The 16,305-nt window shown below is 39.4% G+C and overlaps 1 protein-coding gene across 1 annotated transcript in view; it reads right to left on the reverse strand.

The window, feature by feature from the left end:
- The window catches only part of rngtt (RNA guanylyltransferase and 5'-phosphatase), an 85,643-nt gene extending 69,832 nt beyond the window's left edge, over nt 1-15,811 (reverse strand). The window contains exons 1-8 of the mRNA XM_072362272.1: nt 15,363-15,811; nt 14,351-14,460; nt 14,167-14,270; nt 13,986-14,074; nt 10,858-10,933; nt 8,498-8,747; nt 5,659-5,768; nt 3,914-4,015 (exon numbers count right to left, since the gene is read on the reverse strand). Of these exons, the coding sequence (XP_072218373.1) occupies nt 3,914-4,015; nt 5,659-5,768; nt 8,498-8,747; nt 10,858-10,933; nt 13,986-14,074; nt 14,167-14,270; nt 14,351-14,460; nt 15,363-15,426 (905 nt within the window). The 5' untranslated portion in view covers nt 15,427-15,811. The remainder of the gene's footprint in view (nt 1-3,913; nt 4,016-5,658; nt 5,769-8,497; nt 8,748-10,857; nt 10,934-13,985; nt 14,075-14,166; nt 14,271-14,350; nt 14,461-15,362) is intronic.
- Between the last annotated feature and the right edge of the window lie 494 nt (nt 15,812-16,305).

Genomic DNA, 16,305 nt, shown 5'->3' on the forward strand with positions numbered 1-16,305 from the left:
TTCAGCACTTTGTCATCATCCTGCCTGCTCTGAGCTACTGAGCAAGGCAGTTTAGCTGTCGAAGTTGTTGATGCACAGCCCTGCAGTCAGAGCTTACTGACAGCAACATCACCACTTTTAAATTGGTTTGCTCCCCTGTCCTGTAAAATATTTGACCTAAAGAATAATTAAGTCATTTAAAAGCAAAAAAATTATTTCAAGACAAAGGGAACCTTTCTGTCCTCACAAGGCTAACAAAGAAACCTGAAGGGATTCAGAAAAATCTCAATCTTGAGTAACGACCTCTGGCAATATCCAAAGAGGAAAAAACTCTCTCTCGACCACCTTGATGAGAAAAAGTTCCTATTAAAAAGCCATTTCAGGTCTCAAAATGCCATTGGATAGAAAGTGGGACATTTAATACTTAATTCTCTGCACAGTCCATGCAGTGCATGATGAGAATGAAGAAATCCTAATGACGCAGTTCCTCTCCAGTCAATAAATCTCACCGCACATGCACACAAGTCAAGACCGAGCAATCTTAAGATACACAGCAAGTTCGCCACATCTTTTTGCTCAATTAATTTTCTATCATGAAAGCGATTTCAGGATTAGGTAGCCCACAAAAATATTAACAGTAGAGGCGGTGCTTTTATAGTGTTAGACTCTATCAGTTGATAAATAACTACACTGAACAAGACTCCCCTTTGTATTCATTTTAACAGTTCAATTTCTCATCAAATTGCCTCTCAAAGTTACTTTTATGTGTAAATGTACCAAATTAAACTTTTGAAGTTTACGAACAGAGCTTTAGCCGGAGTGAATAAAGTTTAAATGATGGTCTTAAATATTTCTAAATCAGGTTTTCATAGACGAGAGCGACTGGTTTAAACAAGCTGGCCGTCACAGAGAGGCTTTTCTCTGAAGCTTTTCCAAAACAGAGCACAATCTTACTAATTGTATGTGATCTTGTGAATATCAACTAAAGTGCAATTATCCCTTGTGCAAATTATCATATCATCTATTAGACAGCAAATACTGCAAATTTTAAATGCTGTTAAAATAGACAGAAACAACAGTATCATGAAGAGGGTGCTGAAACTATAACGACAACAGGAAACTCATCACAGTTTATCATCGAGCAGATTAAACCTGATGAAATAATCTACAACAACAATACGATGTGTCTTAAACACATTCCAACCGCTCCGTGTCACGTAATGATTTCGGTTTCGGCTGTCAAATGGTTTTCTTTAAGCTGGTATTTTCTAAACAGTTTTACAAGCTCCTTTTTTTTTTTTTTTAATGCCAAACCAGTTTTACCTTATAAATATGTAAACTGAAATCTAATAAGATCATCTACTTTACACAGGGTTGCTGTAGTGCTTCTGTTATGCTGCAAAACAGAATGAAAGGTACATTGGGGCTAATTTCAGATGCAGCTGAATATATCTTTGGTGCTCCGTTGTGCATTTACATCCACAGGGCAGAGTATTGACTGGAAATGAACAGCAGTACCCCACTGCCAAAATAAGGGAATACTGTTTATCGTATTGGAATGACACTGCAGAGGGAAGGTGGGGCAATTTCTCTTCTACAGACCAAAATTACTTACTTCTTATAGTTTTATGATCTGTATAAAAATCATTATCCTGAAAACTCAGCAGAACAATTAAAAATGTCCATCTCATTTGGAGATTTTTACATCCCAAAAAATACCTGAAACACTAACCCTTTTCTTAGAGCAGCCTGATTTGATGGCTGCTGTCCTCCTAATCATTTGACTGTACGTCACACTGCTGGAAGGAGTTGGTGCTTCATATTCTTTTTCTGTTGACCTGTGTGTTGCTTTCCACTCACTTGTCGATATTGTGGATACATTTAGATACATATTGTATTCATATAGACATCAAAACAGTCATGAAGGAGCCTTATTCAACACTCTTCAAGTGTTTTGACGAATACTCTGAATTCCACGTTTTGCATTGCCCACTTTGTGCTTTAGACCGACGCCCTCCCTCGCATTTCTAGCTTAGAGACCACATTTCCTGCACTGCATCTTCTGCTGTGAAGTGCATGTTCAAACAGCAACTGCAGAGAAGCTCCGGACCCTAGTATTCATACATTCTCCGGAACATTTCAGGTGTGAAACGGCTTTATGAAACAGTTCAAACTTGATTTAAATATGATTAATAAAAAAAAAAAAAGAATCAACAACTCCAGACAACTACAGGTTAGAAAGTACAGGACTTATTTTCTCAATTCAGGGCTGGTGTATTGGTCAAAGCAATTCTTTAAGTTTAATGGTGTTTGTTTGGTGTGACCGCAGGAGGAAGTTCTTTAGTACACTCTATGTTGATGCCGTTTGGATTATTAGGCCTACAATTTTAAGCTATACGCCCGACTGACAGATGAGGTGAGACTCGTTTTTTTTCCTCTTGATTTACATTATACAATTTCTATCTAGAAGTGTTTGGAGAATGTAGCATATCATATTCTCAGTATAGTGCATATCGTGAGCCTGAGCGATGAGTCATTCCCAGCAAACTGTGCCTCTTTCTGTATCAGTCTTTCATGATTGAAGAAATCACATACCGCATCACTGCTCTCCAAAACTAGTGGCTGGAGGGAAAGCTGGGTGCAGGAGTGAGAGCTCAGCGTCTCTATTCAAATTAAGGAGTAAAACTTTTTTAAGCATTTGCGGATAAGGGCTAATTACACACATTAGCAGCACCTTGGTCACGGGCCAAATCTCTTCTCTCCCAATCTCACTCTTACAGGAAATTAAAGCACTGATATGTAAAATTCTGAAAGTGACTGCAGTCATTAAATATTCATCAGTACACTGCACATTTGCACCAGCCAGAGAGACGGGGCTTCACAGACGACTACTGGAATACTAACACCCGTCTCCCCTCACAGCACAGCGAGCTCTTAGCACTACAGACATAAAACAAAAGAAAACAACAAATTCAGAGCAAAACGTGACAGGAAAGAACAAGTGTCCTATAGCATTTGTTCATTTTCATGGATTGCATTCAGTCTCTACTGAATGCAATCATCCCTAACAGTCTGTGTTCATCCATCAGTGAGGCTAATTTTACAATTCTACAGTGAACATCTCCACTGCTATACACTGAGCACCCTGCTTGATTAGCTATAGACAGTAATTAAAACTTAATGAGGAACAGAAGTCATGTTAATATTCCTTTCCTCTCTTTACATATAAATGTCTTAATGAACAAGCTCAATCATACCTTAAAGACCTCTTGGTATCATAACACCCTCATAGCGCACTCAGCTCTCAAGGAGAGCAGGCTTGTTGTTTCCAGAGTTTCCAAACAAAGACACACTGCAGCCATCAGGCTCTTATTTTGTGAAACCCACTCCCAAAGTTGGTTTCTTGAAGCAGAGCTGTTATGATCAGGTGGAAATATTTATTTTCAATTAATCATTTAGTTAATGCTGGCTCAGGTGACCCTGAACTATCTCATTAGTTATTCTACTACATTTGCATAATCTATTTCCTCAATGTGCCCTTCTGCAGGTATCTCTGGCTCCAGCACTGCGAGTTTCTGAATTGCATTTACTGCCTCAGTCAACTTGCCTAATGTTAGTATTATGTTCCCTTCGTTCCTTGTGTTTAATTCTGTCAGACTGTTAACAAGAGTTAACAAGAGTCTTCCCTCCCTACTTCTGCCAAGTGCATAGGCTTCCTTCTACTATATAGTCTTAAGTTGACTTGGACTCTGATTTGGGGACACATAGATACATTTGCATTGAAAATCTAATCCAGGACAATGAATTTATGCCTCTGACAAACAGCTCCCCTGGACATTAAGTCACTGTATATGCTCAAAATGAGGCGATTCCAATAGATAAAGAGAAGCAAGCAGGTTCAGAGATAAAAGAGTCATTTCTTGTGAAGACTTACCGTGTGCCATCAGCTTTCCAGCTGACTTTGTAGGGATTCTGCTCGAGGAAACGAAGGTTTTGTCTGTCCATGGACACAGGTTGCGCACCGGGAAACCCAGACCTGTAACCAGAGTGAAAATGCCTTACGTATATGTTTGGTCTTATGTCTAATCCTCACCATTCCACATATTATTTGAACCTGGCACGCTTTAAGTCCATTTTGACTATTTCTCCTTAAATGCAACAAAACAAAACCCAAGACCCACTACAGTTTGTTTATCTTCCTAGGGATGAGGTCGAAGATGTCATCGTCTAGCTGCTTCAGCGAGGCCATTCTCATGTGGACAAAGCAGGCAGCACAAAGAGGATCACCTTCTTTGATTTCTTCAGTGCTTTTATTACCTTTCAGCCTGTACTGTTATGTGAGAGGATCCAGAAAATACTTATGGTTGCCTATACAATCTCCTGGATTATTGATTACCTGACAGACCACAGTTTTACCACATTAGCATCACGGGGGACTGCACTCTCACCGTTTCTCTCCACTCTGTAAACCTACGCCTTCCAGTGCATCTCAGAGCCCTGTCGTGTACAGAAATACTCAGATGACTCTGCAGTTGTGGGGTGTATCAGTGATGGATAAAAAAAAACAAGACAAAGGAGATGACGTATTTTAGGAGGACCAGGAACAAGCCAAACCTGGGCCAAAAGGCAGAGATAATAAAAGCATAAACGACATTCATAATAAAATAATTTGAGAGAAAATTGGAGCAGCTATTCTTTGTTCGAGCTTCAGCTCATTGTAAAATTGAACTAATCATAATTTTACAGATGCTGCTGGCACCGGTTTTTGTGAGGTAAAATATATCTAAAAGAGTTGCAAGGGAGCATAAAAGATGCATGTACCATGGATGATGTGGAGGCTTAAAACAGTTTCTGATGGTCTAAAATTCCCTAAAGAGATTCTTATGAATAGCATCCCAAATACAGTACGACACTGACATAACCATGAGAAAAACTACTTCTGAAGGCATTCTTTTAGCCAGTTCAGTGCTCAAGATGTTTAAGAGAACGATAGCATGGCTGTCGTCCATATTTTCTACTTTGCTTACTTCGGAATGTGACTCTCAGTGTTGGAGTTTGCTTCAAATCCTTTATACAAATCCTCTAGTGTATTCTTTCTCATTTTCACTTCCAAGACCTTTATTGGACCATTTGTTCAGACAGACAGGTGCCCTAAAAAAGAAATTAAACACCTACCAAAGTGAGTAGATGAGCTCATAAAATATCCTGGATGAAATAGGGCCAAGGCCCTAACAATGGGTACCAAGGGAGCTGCAGGTAATTTTGGTTCTGAACACTGAATAATTCTAGAAAACCGTCTATTTTGGCAAATAATTTCCATGTCGCTACAGCAAGATTTCACTGTATAAGCAGTTATGAGTGCACAGAAGTAAAGCTAAAACTATTTTGACAGCAGGTAGAAGAAGTGTGGACTCTTCTCACTGTTGTGATGAACACTGCAGTGAGAACTGCTCTCCACAATTTCATTTTCTTTATCAAAAAAAAAAAAAAAAAAAAAAAGCTACAGCTGCATATTTCTTCCAAATAGAAAAATCTATTTCCGACTCTGCCACCTGCCTGAAAGACTGAAGATCTGAAAAAAGTTGAGACAGATGAGTCACTCCCAGCACAGTACACCCACATACGTACACACAGTTTCCCAGAGGGGCATGAGGAGGGCAATTAAAAAAAGCTTCTTACTTATCCCACTCGGCCATCTCTTGACACATTCTTTGGATCTCTCCTAACTTGGGTTGGGTGGTGACCTGCGTGACGCCTTTCACTGTGATGCCTTCGAGAAATACCGCGCCCTGGGAGGAAAGAGAAACGGAAGGTTGGGCTTGGATTTACTTTAAAGAAACATTCATACCCTCCCACACACACAAAAGTATTCTGTGCAAAAGGGCTCCAAACATCTGTTTCTCTGTTTTATGAGCCCCTCTGTGTAAAGACATCTTGTGGAAATATCGCAAATCCTGCTCTGCTTTCTGACCTCCCCATTTTAAAATCTATTTGCACGATTAAAGAATCTGCTTATAAAAACAAGTGGCTCCACGTCAGCTTCCTGAAAACTTGAGCCCAGTCTCCTTACTCTTACGACCTTTCCACCTCCGTGCTTCCTCAACACTTTCTCATAAGCCTCGTTTCCAAATCACACATATCATTTTTTCATGTGACCTTTTCGCTCTCGCTTTGCACAAATGGGTCATAGTAGGTGGTACAGTATGCTTATCAATGATAGCTGGAACAGAAAAAGATGAGGTGGGATAACACATCAGTAGCATTAGCGCATATGTGTTGTGTGGCTGCAGGAGATAGTAAAGACCAGTCCTGATCACATAGATCTCCCTCTGTAACTTTCAAAACTGAAAGGATTGTGTGCATTTATTACGCCGGCTACAGCTTAATCAAATTAATCCTGGAGCATATTCATACCACATACACCTCTGGTAATGAGATCAACCGAGTTTGCAAACCAGGAGATATCACTATGTTTTGAGGCTTTTTAATGGATCATTAAAAACAAAATGCAACATTTACAGTCGGCCCAGAGCAGTAAAGAACAGCAGATCTAGGACAGATGATATGGGCTGAAATTGCTACAATAATAAAGCTCTATTTTTATGTCTCAGCATATAAAACAAACACTCTTTCAATAAAAAAAAAACAATCTATAAGGAAGGACTTTTAACATATATTTACTGGACATAATTCCATTCCAATACATAATTAAACCCATAAATTAAAGACTATGACTATGACTTCATGAAAGTCAATTAACACTCATGCAGTATTTGCTCTTAGTCTCACGGTACCAACTGAAAAGGACGTTTGTTGAAACAGTCACACTTTCAGCCAAGCAGAATCCCTCAGAGTAGCATAAATGACTTCTCCTGAAAGTGAAGGTCTCTGAATAAAACTGAGTCGAACAGAGGCCTAATACTATTACGTAATATGATTTGACAATATTAAGAAATGATAGTAGTGGCAAATGTATTCATAATTACATATAAAAACTTTTAAAAGTGACGAACCAACACATCAAAGTTAAACTAGCTCGTGTCTTCATGGCTTTTAATTTGACCTCACTGAGGGCTTTGCTTGGATTAGAACTTAAATTAGAAGCGAGTATAGCCATTTGTCACGTTACGGTAAAAAATACATGGCAACGGTTTACGTTTGGTGTTCAAAAGTAAAGATTCATCGCTTATTTTTGATGTGCTAATACAGGATAATGGGCTCCAGCGAGTCTTATCTTTGACCCTCTGACAGTCGTCTTTTTAACTTAAATCATAGTTATAGATAATATTCGATATAATATTCATCATTCTATCAAACAAAGGAACTAATCATTAGGCGCCACTCTGCTTTGGTCAACTAAAACTTTATTTTAAAGACTTATTGACTAATTCACAACAGGACTCCTTTAAAGGTTGATAATGAGAATACCGATTAATGGCTTGGCTTCATATTTGCAGTAATCTTAGTCTCAGTTGCTGGTTTTAGGACTATTTAAATGAGATAATAAAGCAAAGTATGCTTTGGACAGCGGCCTCCTCATTATGAGGACATCACTAACCTCTAGAAGTTTTCCATTGGATCAAGCACTCACTCATAAAGTCTGGCTTCAAACGAGCAAGATGGCAACGGCTAAAATGCTTCAAAAGAGGAATCTGCAAACCGGCAGGTGACGCTGCGGGAGCTACATCCAGTATTTACAGTTTTGCATTCACAGCCTGGGAAAAATAGTGGCACATGTTGACTGGAGTGGAAAAATAAAGAGTAGTTTTGCTGATTTGAATTATTAACTCCATCAAGAAAAAAGTCACGTTTTCAACAGAAAATGTTTGAGAAGCGCTTGATTAGTCCGGCTACATTACATCAATCAAAGTCAAGTGTTTCTACTTTTCACTTTAACACTCCAACAGTCTATTTAGGAAGATGTTTTCCCCTCAAAACAGCCAAGTGGCCGCAGACTCGTCTAACTGATGAAGCACCTCTTTTAACCAGAGAGTATTACTTCATGACAGCCTATCTGCAACAGCCACCTGTCCTGTGCGCTCTGCTATAGCCGTTTGCTCTACCATATTCTCCGTTAGATTTGCATTGTACTATTGCAATCTGAGAAAATGTTTCACACCTATAAATACGTTTGTATTTTCTCTTTTCACTGCCTCAGCATGAGCTGCTTTCTACACCACTGTGCTCATTTGGATCCAGGCTCCAGATAACTACTCAAATTACACTGAAAATAAATGCAAACAGAAAGAAAAACCTAATCATTAAGCAATTGGAGATGATTCAACACATCTAATTTCACCAAACAGCAGTGATGAAAGCTTTTCATAAAGGCAGGGAGACAGTTTTTATGTAATCAAAGCACCAACCTCAGCAGAGAAATCTGAAAGCGATTATCATTTAGAACTGAACATGAGTCATATCAGTCTTGATACTAAGAAGGAGCAGCATCCTACAGATCCTTCATTGCCCTGCATGTGGCGAGGGATCAGCGCATTTCATGGGGCTCTGGAAGTCTTACCAGTTTTAACTTCTCTTTCCTTCTTTTGCCAGGTGCTGACCCAGAGGAGCTGGGGCCCGACTCCTGGCTGACCGCGTTACCATCATCGTCCACTTCCCCGTCGTCGTCGTCGAAGCACCACTCAGGCAGTGGCGGGGCAGGGGGCGTGTCCTCCTCGTCACCATAGCGATGAAAAAGCTCTTTGAGGTAGTCTCCCTTGTAGATCCCTGGAGCCCGGGCCTGGGCAAAAGCAGCCACAGCTGCCTCAATGCTGATAAGGAAAGAAAAAGGCAGATCTTCAACCGTCTTTGATGTCAGACAAGGTTTTATGTGCACTAAAATCTAACTGTAGCGGCAAAATCGGATCAAAACATATACACGTACACTGGAGATGTCTTATTCATATTCATAATCATATTCAAAGTGGTGTATTTAATCATTTATTCCAACTGTCCGATAAAGAGCCAATTCTTCAGAAAGTTCAACAACTGATTAAAATCAAATACTCAACTCAGGCATTTTTCAAGAAAAACTTTCAAATAGCATTGCTTTCCATTCTCAAATATAAGAATTTCAAGCTCGAACTTGTCTTAGATCATAAAATTAATATCCGCTCAGACAAAAAGCAAATATTGAGAACAGTCCTGGGGCAGGAAGAATGTTATAACTGTGACAAATTAAAGCTCACACAATTAAATGTTATAACATCCCATCTAATGAAAATAAGAACATTTGCCATAAAAGATCAGATCAAGATCAGACAGTTATGTCATTCATTTCAGTATACGCCATTTCTTTCTTTTCAATAACTCCTGGGTTGCTTTCATATCATTTTCCATCTATACTGTTAAGGACCTTCCATTTGGCTTTGCTCCATTTGAGTGAATCTGAGCAGACAGTGTGTCCTGATAAACTTCAAAATAATAGCTGGAAAACATCTTGTTTTACCTCGAGAAGTAACTCCTTGTAAAAGAAAACATAAAACATCCAGCTACGTGTTTGCAGCTGATATGTAGTCATTTTAAAACAGATAACATCCTATACTGTTAGCTGCAGGTGGGTTTTAAGCACAACACCAGTCAATAAAAGTGGCCGCAGTGTGGATGCTGCTGTAGCATCAGAGCTGGAGTTTATTTCCTCACTGAAAGAGGAGCAAAACAAGAAACTCAGGGTTTTTCACAGTGGAAATCTGGCTCTGCTCTGTTGGTCTGATTGGGCGATGTTGGACTGACAGACGGTGATAGACACATCAGTCATCCCGTCACCGGCCAAGAATTTTTTTTAAGTTCTTACCCTCGTACGAGCAGCTTCCAGTGAAGATGTTCCAGACTGTTCTCAGCAACAAACCATATGGCGTAACAGTCTGGTTCTGACTATCCCTTTGATGGATTATTTTGTTTTTGAACCCTACGGCCTGTTTCACATTCACCGAGTGGGTTTTTCGACCGCATGTTGTGGGTTCCAATGGGAGTAGCTTCCAAATGCAAATGTCACACTCTGAATTAATTCCAGACTTTTCTATCAGCTTAAAAGATGAAGAAATAAGTAAAAGAACAGCCGACATCTGTAAAAAGGGGAACTTTTGAGTCGTGTTCGATCACATTTGATCCTGAACCCCTGAGAAAGACGGTTTCTGGAGCTGCAGTTCCAGTGCTTTAAGACCACATGTTTCCTATAGGCTTAATCCCAATGTTTTGAGTTTTGGGTTTTTTTTTTTTTTTGGGGGGGGCGCTCATGACTTAATGAGCACCTAAATATTTGTTCAACATTGTGTTTGCAGACTGAGTAATTCTCATATGCTGCACAGCTGCTGATTAGAATCCAAAATGAAATCCACTGTTGGGACTTTATGTTGTTTTTGTACTGTGCGCTTGTCCGCCATCATGGTGGATGACAGCTATAAACGCTCCCTTAATATTAATTTCACAGGAAACAGTGGGTGGTGGGAGGGTTTAATTCAGCCCCCACGTCTCCAGAGATTAGGTTTTCTCAGTCTGCATTTCCACCTCTGACGAAAGACGCATCCTAACCCCTCCTGCTAAACTCTTATTACTCAATTATTCATCTTTATGACAAGCCTGGTCACTACTGACCAGCCAGTTTCTGTGCAAAGCTTTGTGCTGATTGGTACTGACAGGAGTAAACTCTTGTGCCGTCACGCATGCAGCAACTACAGGAAGGATAACCAAGGGAAAAAAGAAAAGAAAAGAAGAAAAAAAAAAGACAGCAGGCTAAAAAAAGACTGACAGGGCTGGGAGAATGAAACCGAGGTAATGATGCAATCCACTGGAGAGACTGTGTTGTATGGTTTTAGTTATCGAGCAAGACTTCTGGAAGCGCCCTGCCAGCTGTATGAATGATCGCAGTGTGTCAGCCCTTACCTCCAGTCCATCTTCTCCACCAGGTATGCAGACATAAGAAAACCTGTGCGGTTGAAGCCGTGCGTGCAGTGAACACCTTCAGGAGAAAGAGCAGAAGCACTATTTAAGACTAAATCTTGCACAAGTATGGTGCTCCTCACATGGCATCATTATGACGGTTCTTTTTCCCTCCATTTATGCCAAAAGACTTGACATGATTAATTCAATCAAGCAGTATATGAGCAAATCATCAATAGCATCAGTCAACGTTGAGATGAGCAATGGCATTTCCTCAGAGGGGGTGCTGTCTTAATACCAACATCAAAAATCTGTCTGAAAGCAGCTGCTGGACACACAGATGAGACCAAGATTTTGATCAAACATTCAGGTAGGTGAAACGGGAACAAAAAGGGCAGCGGAAAATTCCCACTCTTTATCTTGAGGTGAATGGCATGAGGCTTTTATGCAGAAGATGATTGTAGAACAAAAGCCTCCCCGAGGGTTAAAGACAGATTTTAGATACATTCAACAAATATGCTCGTAATTTCATTACTGATATTTTCACAAATGTGAAATTTTCAGCAGGGTTCAAACTTAATCAAATCAATTGTTGACTCTAACACTTCCCCAGCTTAGGAAGTTTGACCAGAAACATAAACAAAGACAAAATAAACCAATGTCAGAATACAGGGACCACAATTACTGGCCCAACTGTTTAATTGGGAGATGTGCGCTGCGGGGCCAACAAACCCAAATCACCAGATAGCCGAAACCAGAATGCCATTGAGATGACATTCACACATTCTGCTCAGGGTTTCTTGATTGTTAATTAATGTCTTACAATAGCACATAATTGTCATAATTTCAAAATTCTTCTTTTAACATTCTTTAAAAAAAATAATAAAATCCTGGTGGACTGCCGGTGGGCTTCTAGCGGCCCCACCACCCGGCTTAGCAAGTTTTCTGGGGGAAACCCTGCTGCTCTAATGTTAAAGCTATTCGATTTACAGATAGAAGTAAAGAGCCAAACAGACAAGGTGAGGTATGACAGCGCACCCTGCTGCCAACGGTGCGAAAGTGCAACATCTGTATCTGCGTACACATTCCCTTGGATTGCCTTTAATCAAAGGGTAGTGCATCTACAGACAAAGTGTAATTAGCCTGCTTAGAAACATGACAAATGAAGCAAACAAACAAAATAAAATTATGATAATGATATTTTGTTTTCCTGAAAGACGATAAATTAAGCAAGATGTTTGACAATGTAAATGAAAACCTGTCTATGCCACATATATGCCACCTATCTTTGCCGTTAGGGACTGTTTTCATCATGCGTATGCAAACACTGAGCATCTCATGACCCAAATGGTATTTACCAGAAATATGTGCCTTCCAAGCTGTATTAGGTAAATGCTCATTACCAACAAAAAAAGTTAAGCAATTGCAACCACATCTTACAAATAAAAATGACATATTAAAAAGCTGTGAAAAGAAAATCTGCCCACACACTGACATCTACAGTTAAGATTAAATGTATTCAAATGCTTGTTGAGGTTTCTTCACCCCTTAATCTCCTACACAGTGTTCACTGGGAGATAAGTGTTGCTTCTGATGTGAAACTCCTACACTTTTAAAACCAACAACACAGTGGTTTACACAGACTGCAAATTTGAAAGTGTGGAGCTACACGCCCCGTCTCGAACAACAGAACCGGTGAAAACCTTTGAGAGGGCTGTTTTAAGCCCAAACTGCTTCGTGCAGCAGCTGCGTGATCATCTGGTGATCCTGGGGAGCTGTCTACTGTCTGATATGACTCTGTACAATTTCAACAATTTCAGTGTTTTAACTAAAAATATTTTAACAAAACGTGCAGTTTCAGTGCAATTGGCACTCATCAGATTGTGGAGAAAGGCTGCTCTCTGCTGGCCACACGAGGTAATGCTACCAGGAGTCCAGCTGAGTTCTGCACTCATGCAGAAATGGAGCAACAATGGAGTTCAATCTTAATCTTTATTCATCTTTCTGTGGTGTCAGTTAAACCAGTCATAACCTAAAGTGTTACTGTTGTCAAAGTGTGCTTCGAAATGCTATGAACAAGCTGTAAGGATGTTCACAAAATGTTTAAAAAAACTTCTGCAGAGAATATATACAGCATCTTTTGAATTTCAGCCACACTGGTGACATGTGGGCTGAGGAGCTTCACTTATACCCAATGCTTAATTTTGACACAAACACATTGTTAATTTTATCTTCCTGCTTCCCTGAACATTTGAGTCTCAAGAGAATGTTTTGTTGTGAATCTGTTGCTTTGCTGTTAACAAGCATTACTAACATTTCAGTGACGATTATAAACTAAAAAGGCAAAAAATTGTTAAATGTATTTGCATTTACAGTATATGAAATAAAATCTCTAAAACACTAATTTCATGGCATAGATAAGGAAGTGATCATTTGACAAATGAGTACTAAAGCAAACAGCTGCAGTGACAGGCTGTTTCCACAACAATGCATCACACCATTTACAGTCAAGTCAAAAAGAGGGTACACCCTCTTTGAATTAAAAGGTCTTCGGTATCGTAACATAAAAGAAAAAAAACAATCACCTGGTCCTTACCAGTTCATAAATAAGAATAAATGCAACCTGAACTTTCCTTCAAAATGATTAAAGTAACTATCTACCTATCCATCTATCAGATATGAACAACAACACATGAGTTATTACACTGTTATTATTTATTTCACAAAAACTAAGTCAAAATGCAGAGGCAATGTGTAAAGGAAAAAAAACAAAGTCATCCTCGTGATTCAACAGCTTTGAAACACCTTTAAACTGTGCTGCAATGTTGTTTTTAGAGAGAGGAGACTTTCTCCTGCAGCCCTTCGAAACAAGCCAAACTTTTCTAACTGTAGCGTCGTAAATTTTAACAATCAACATGCCAACTGAGGCCTCCAGCAGCTGCGACGTCGTTCGGGTTTTCTGTCATTTTTTGTCTGAGTAAACTACGAATACGGTCTTTTTCATACAATGTTATTGTTTAAAAAAAGACGCAGTATGACATGTCGCGTGTTGTTGTTCATCTGAGGTTACGTTTACTTAATTTTAAGACCTGGTAAAGACAAAGTGGTCGTAAAAATATCCAAGAACTTACCAATCAATTCTGTGGGATTCTTCTCTATGAAATGCTCACAGAGCCTGATGAACATTGCAGTTGTCTCCTTTGAAGGGCACTCACCGTGGCTAAAACATAAGACAATGAAAGTCCTCAGCACATTACCAAAACTACAACACTGAGAATCTGCACAATTAGATTGGTTTGAATCGGCCCATACCCTTTACACTGAAGCTTCACATAGTTAATTCCTTCTTTTTCAATGTCGTTGCGGTCATAAAAGCGAGTAGTGTTCGTCAAATCCACAAGCAAACCCATTTTTACCTGGGAAAAATAAAGGAGACACAATTAGACAAGGGTTTTCCTTACCAGTTTAACAGCTCTGTGTTTGCTGAGTGACTTACTTTCAGACTTTTTAAATAGTTGGACAACATACTCGGATGAAATCTGTTCTCCTCTGGAACTTGGTCATCATATCTGGGACCCAACATTGTTTTCATTGGCAGGAATTTACCTAGGAGGAAATAACATAAAGTAACATTTGTTGTTGCCCTCTTTATTTTGATAACTTTAATTATGTGCAATTCTTTTCTTGATCCATTCATGTCTGTTGCTGCGTGTCTATTGCTGCTTATTATAAAGGTGTGAAACTGAGGACAATGCACATTCACATTTGCTTTAGAAAAGCAAACGTAGTGAAGAGAAAGGTCTGGCTATAGCTGATGTAACCACACAGCATCAAACAGTATATACACCATGCACTACTGTAGCCCCGGTTTGTTTTGACACGTGATGCATCGGCTATGAAGTCTGTCAGTGCGAAATCTGCAAGCGCTATTTCCACACAGAAAAACATCTCCAATATATCAACCTTTGTGCTTAAATAACAAAACAAAAAAAAACATAAATGTACTAATTTCGGCGATGAGCTGAGCTATGACAGCCCATTAGCCACAGGAGTCATGCTAGCTGAGCAATGCGCGCTCGAATTGTCTGAGAAAACTTTGTTTATTAAAAACTGGAAATTAAGTTTAACTACAAACGAATGATAAAAGATTAAGAAGAAGTAAAAACATCTGAGGTCAATAAAAAACGTTTCGTGGAATAGTTTATAGTACCAACATTTACCGCTTAATTTAAAAGATGTAACCTATTCATTTGGATTAGACTGCTCACTTTATGCTAACCTTGCAGTTTTTCTATTCCAAGGAGCCAAGAAGGCAACGTGCTACTATTTCTTTTTAAGCGATTCTGAAAATCAAAACACGGACGATTAACTTTAACAGAAAAAAAGCAAGTCCTGACAATATGTTGTTGAACAGACAAAACATATCATTCTCCACGTAGCTAGCTTGTAGCACCAGCACAACCAAACTTAAACTACCTAATCAAACGTTGAAATAAGTTTTCGCTCACCTGCAACAGGCTGTCCTCTCCTGGGACAATTGCGCCATCGTGGAGGGGGTCCAGTGTGCGACATATTAGGGAGAGCTTTGCAATGTTGACTAAAACCTTGTATCTGTAGCTAGTCCGTAGCTGGATGCTTTTGTCTCACACACCACAGACCCCGGGTAGCACGCCAACCGAGCACCGCGGATTTGGGGCCCTTTGGGTACTAATTCATGAGGATTATCCAACAACTTCAAGCCCGATCACCATTCTGGCGGGCGGGAAGGCATTTACACGAAACATAGGCTGTTACGACTCACCGCGAGCCAGCACCCGAAAAGCACAGTTGTATCTTTTTGTTTCTTTTCTTTACATCAAGATTGTTAGCAAGTGGCTAACATTACCCGAATAGTCACCAAACGAGCTAGCTAGCTTGTGCTAAATCAGAGCAGCTAGCTAATCTTATTCTTCTTGTTAACATCTGTAGTCCAGACGACTTCCCTTGTCATGCTGCCGCCTGCAGGTATATACGTGAAAAGTCATTAAAACGAATACATAAATAAACTAAATGAATCTTATTCATTGATTAATTAACCTGGTTTTTTTTTAACAAGGTATCATCCATCCTTTCATCCTTTCAGAAAGCAAGATATTTATTTCCTCTAAACTTGTTACTGGGTCATTCTCCAAAGTGAAAAGAGAAGTACTTATGTGCTTATGCAGAAGTAACAATTCTCAAAGTTGTCTTAATTCTGACATCAATGACATTTGTTCAATAAATATATAAGATAAATATATCTTTTTTCAGTTGATATCCAGTGTTTATTTTTAACTTTGTATTTTAAAAGCCAAACTGTAATGGACCGGTGTTGAGGTAACATATGAAGAGAATGGAAGACAAAGAGGAAGAGAAAGACAAGAAGTCATCAAAAAAATGGAGCAGGATAGACCAGGTGAGAAGGTGGACTGA

This window comes from Leuresthes tenuis, unplaced genomic scaffold (genome assembly GCF_036924035.1).
Source record: "Leuresthes tenuis unplaced genomic scaffold, fLeuTen1.0.hap1 SCAF_13, whole genome shotgun sequence".
NCBI lineage: Eukaryota > Metazoa > Chordata > Actinopteri > Atheriniformes > Atherinopsidae > Leuresthes > Leuresthes tenuis.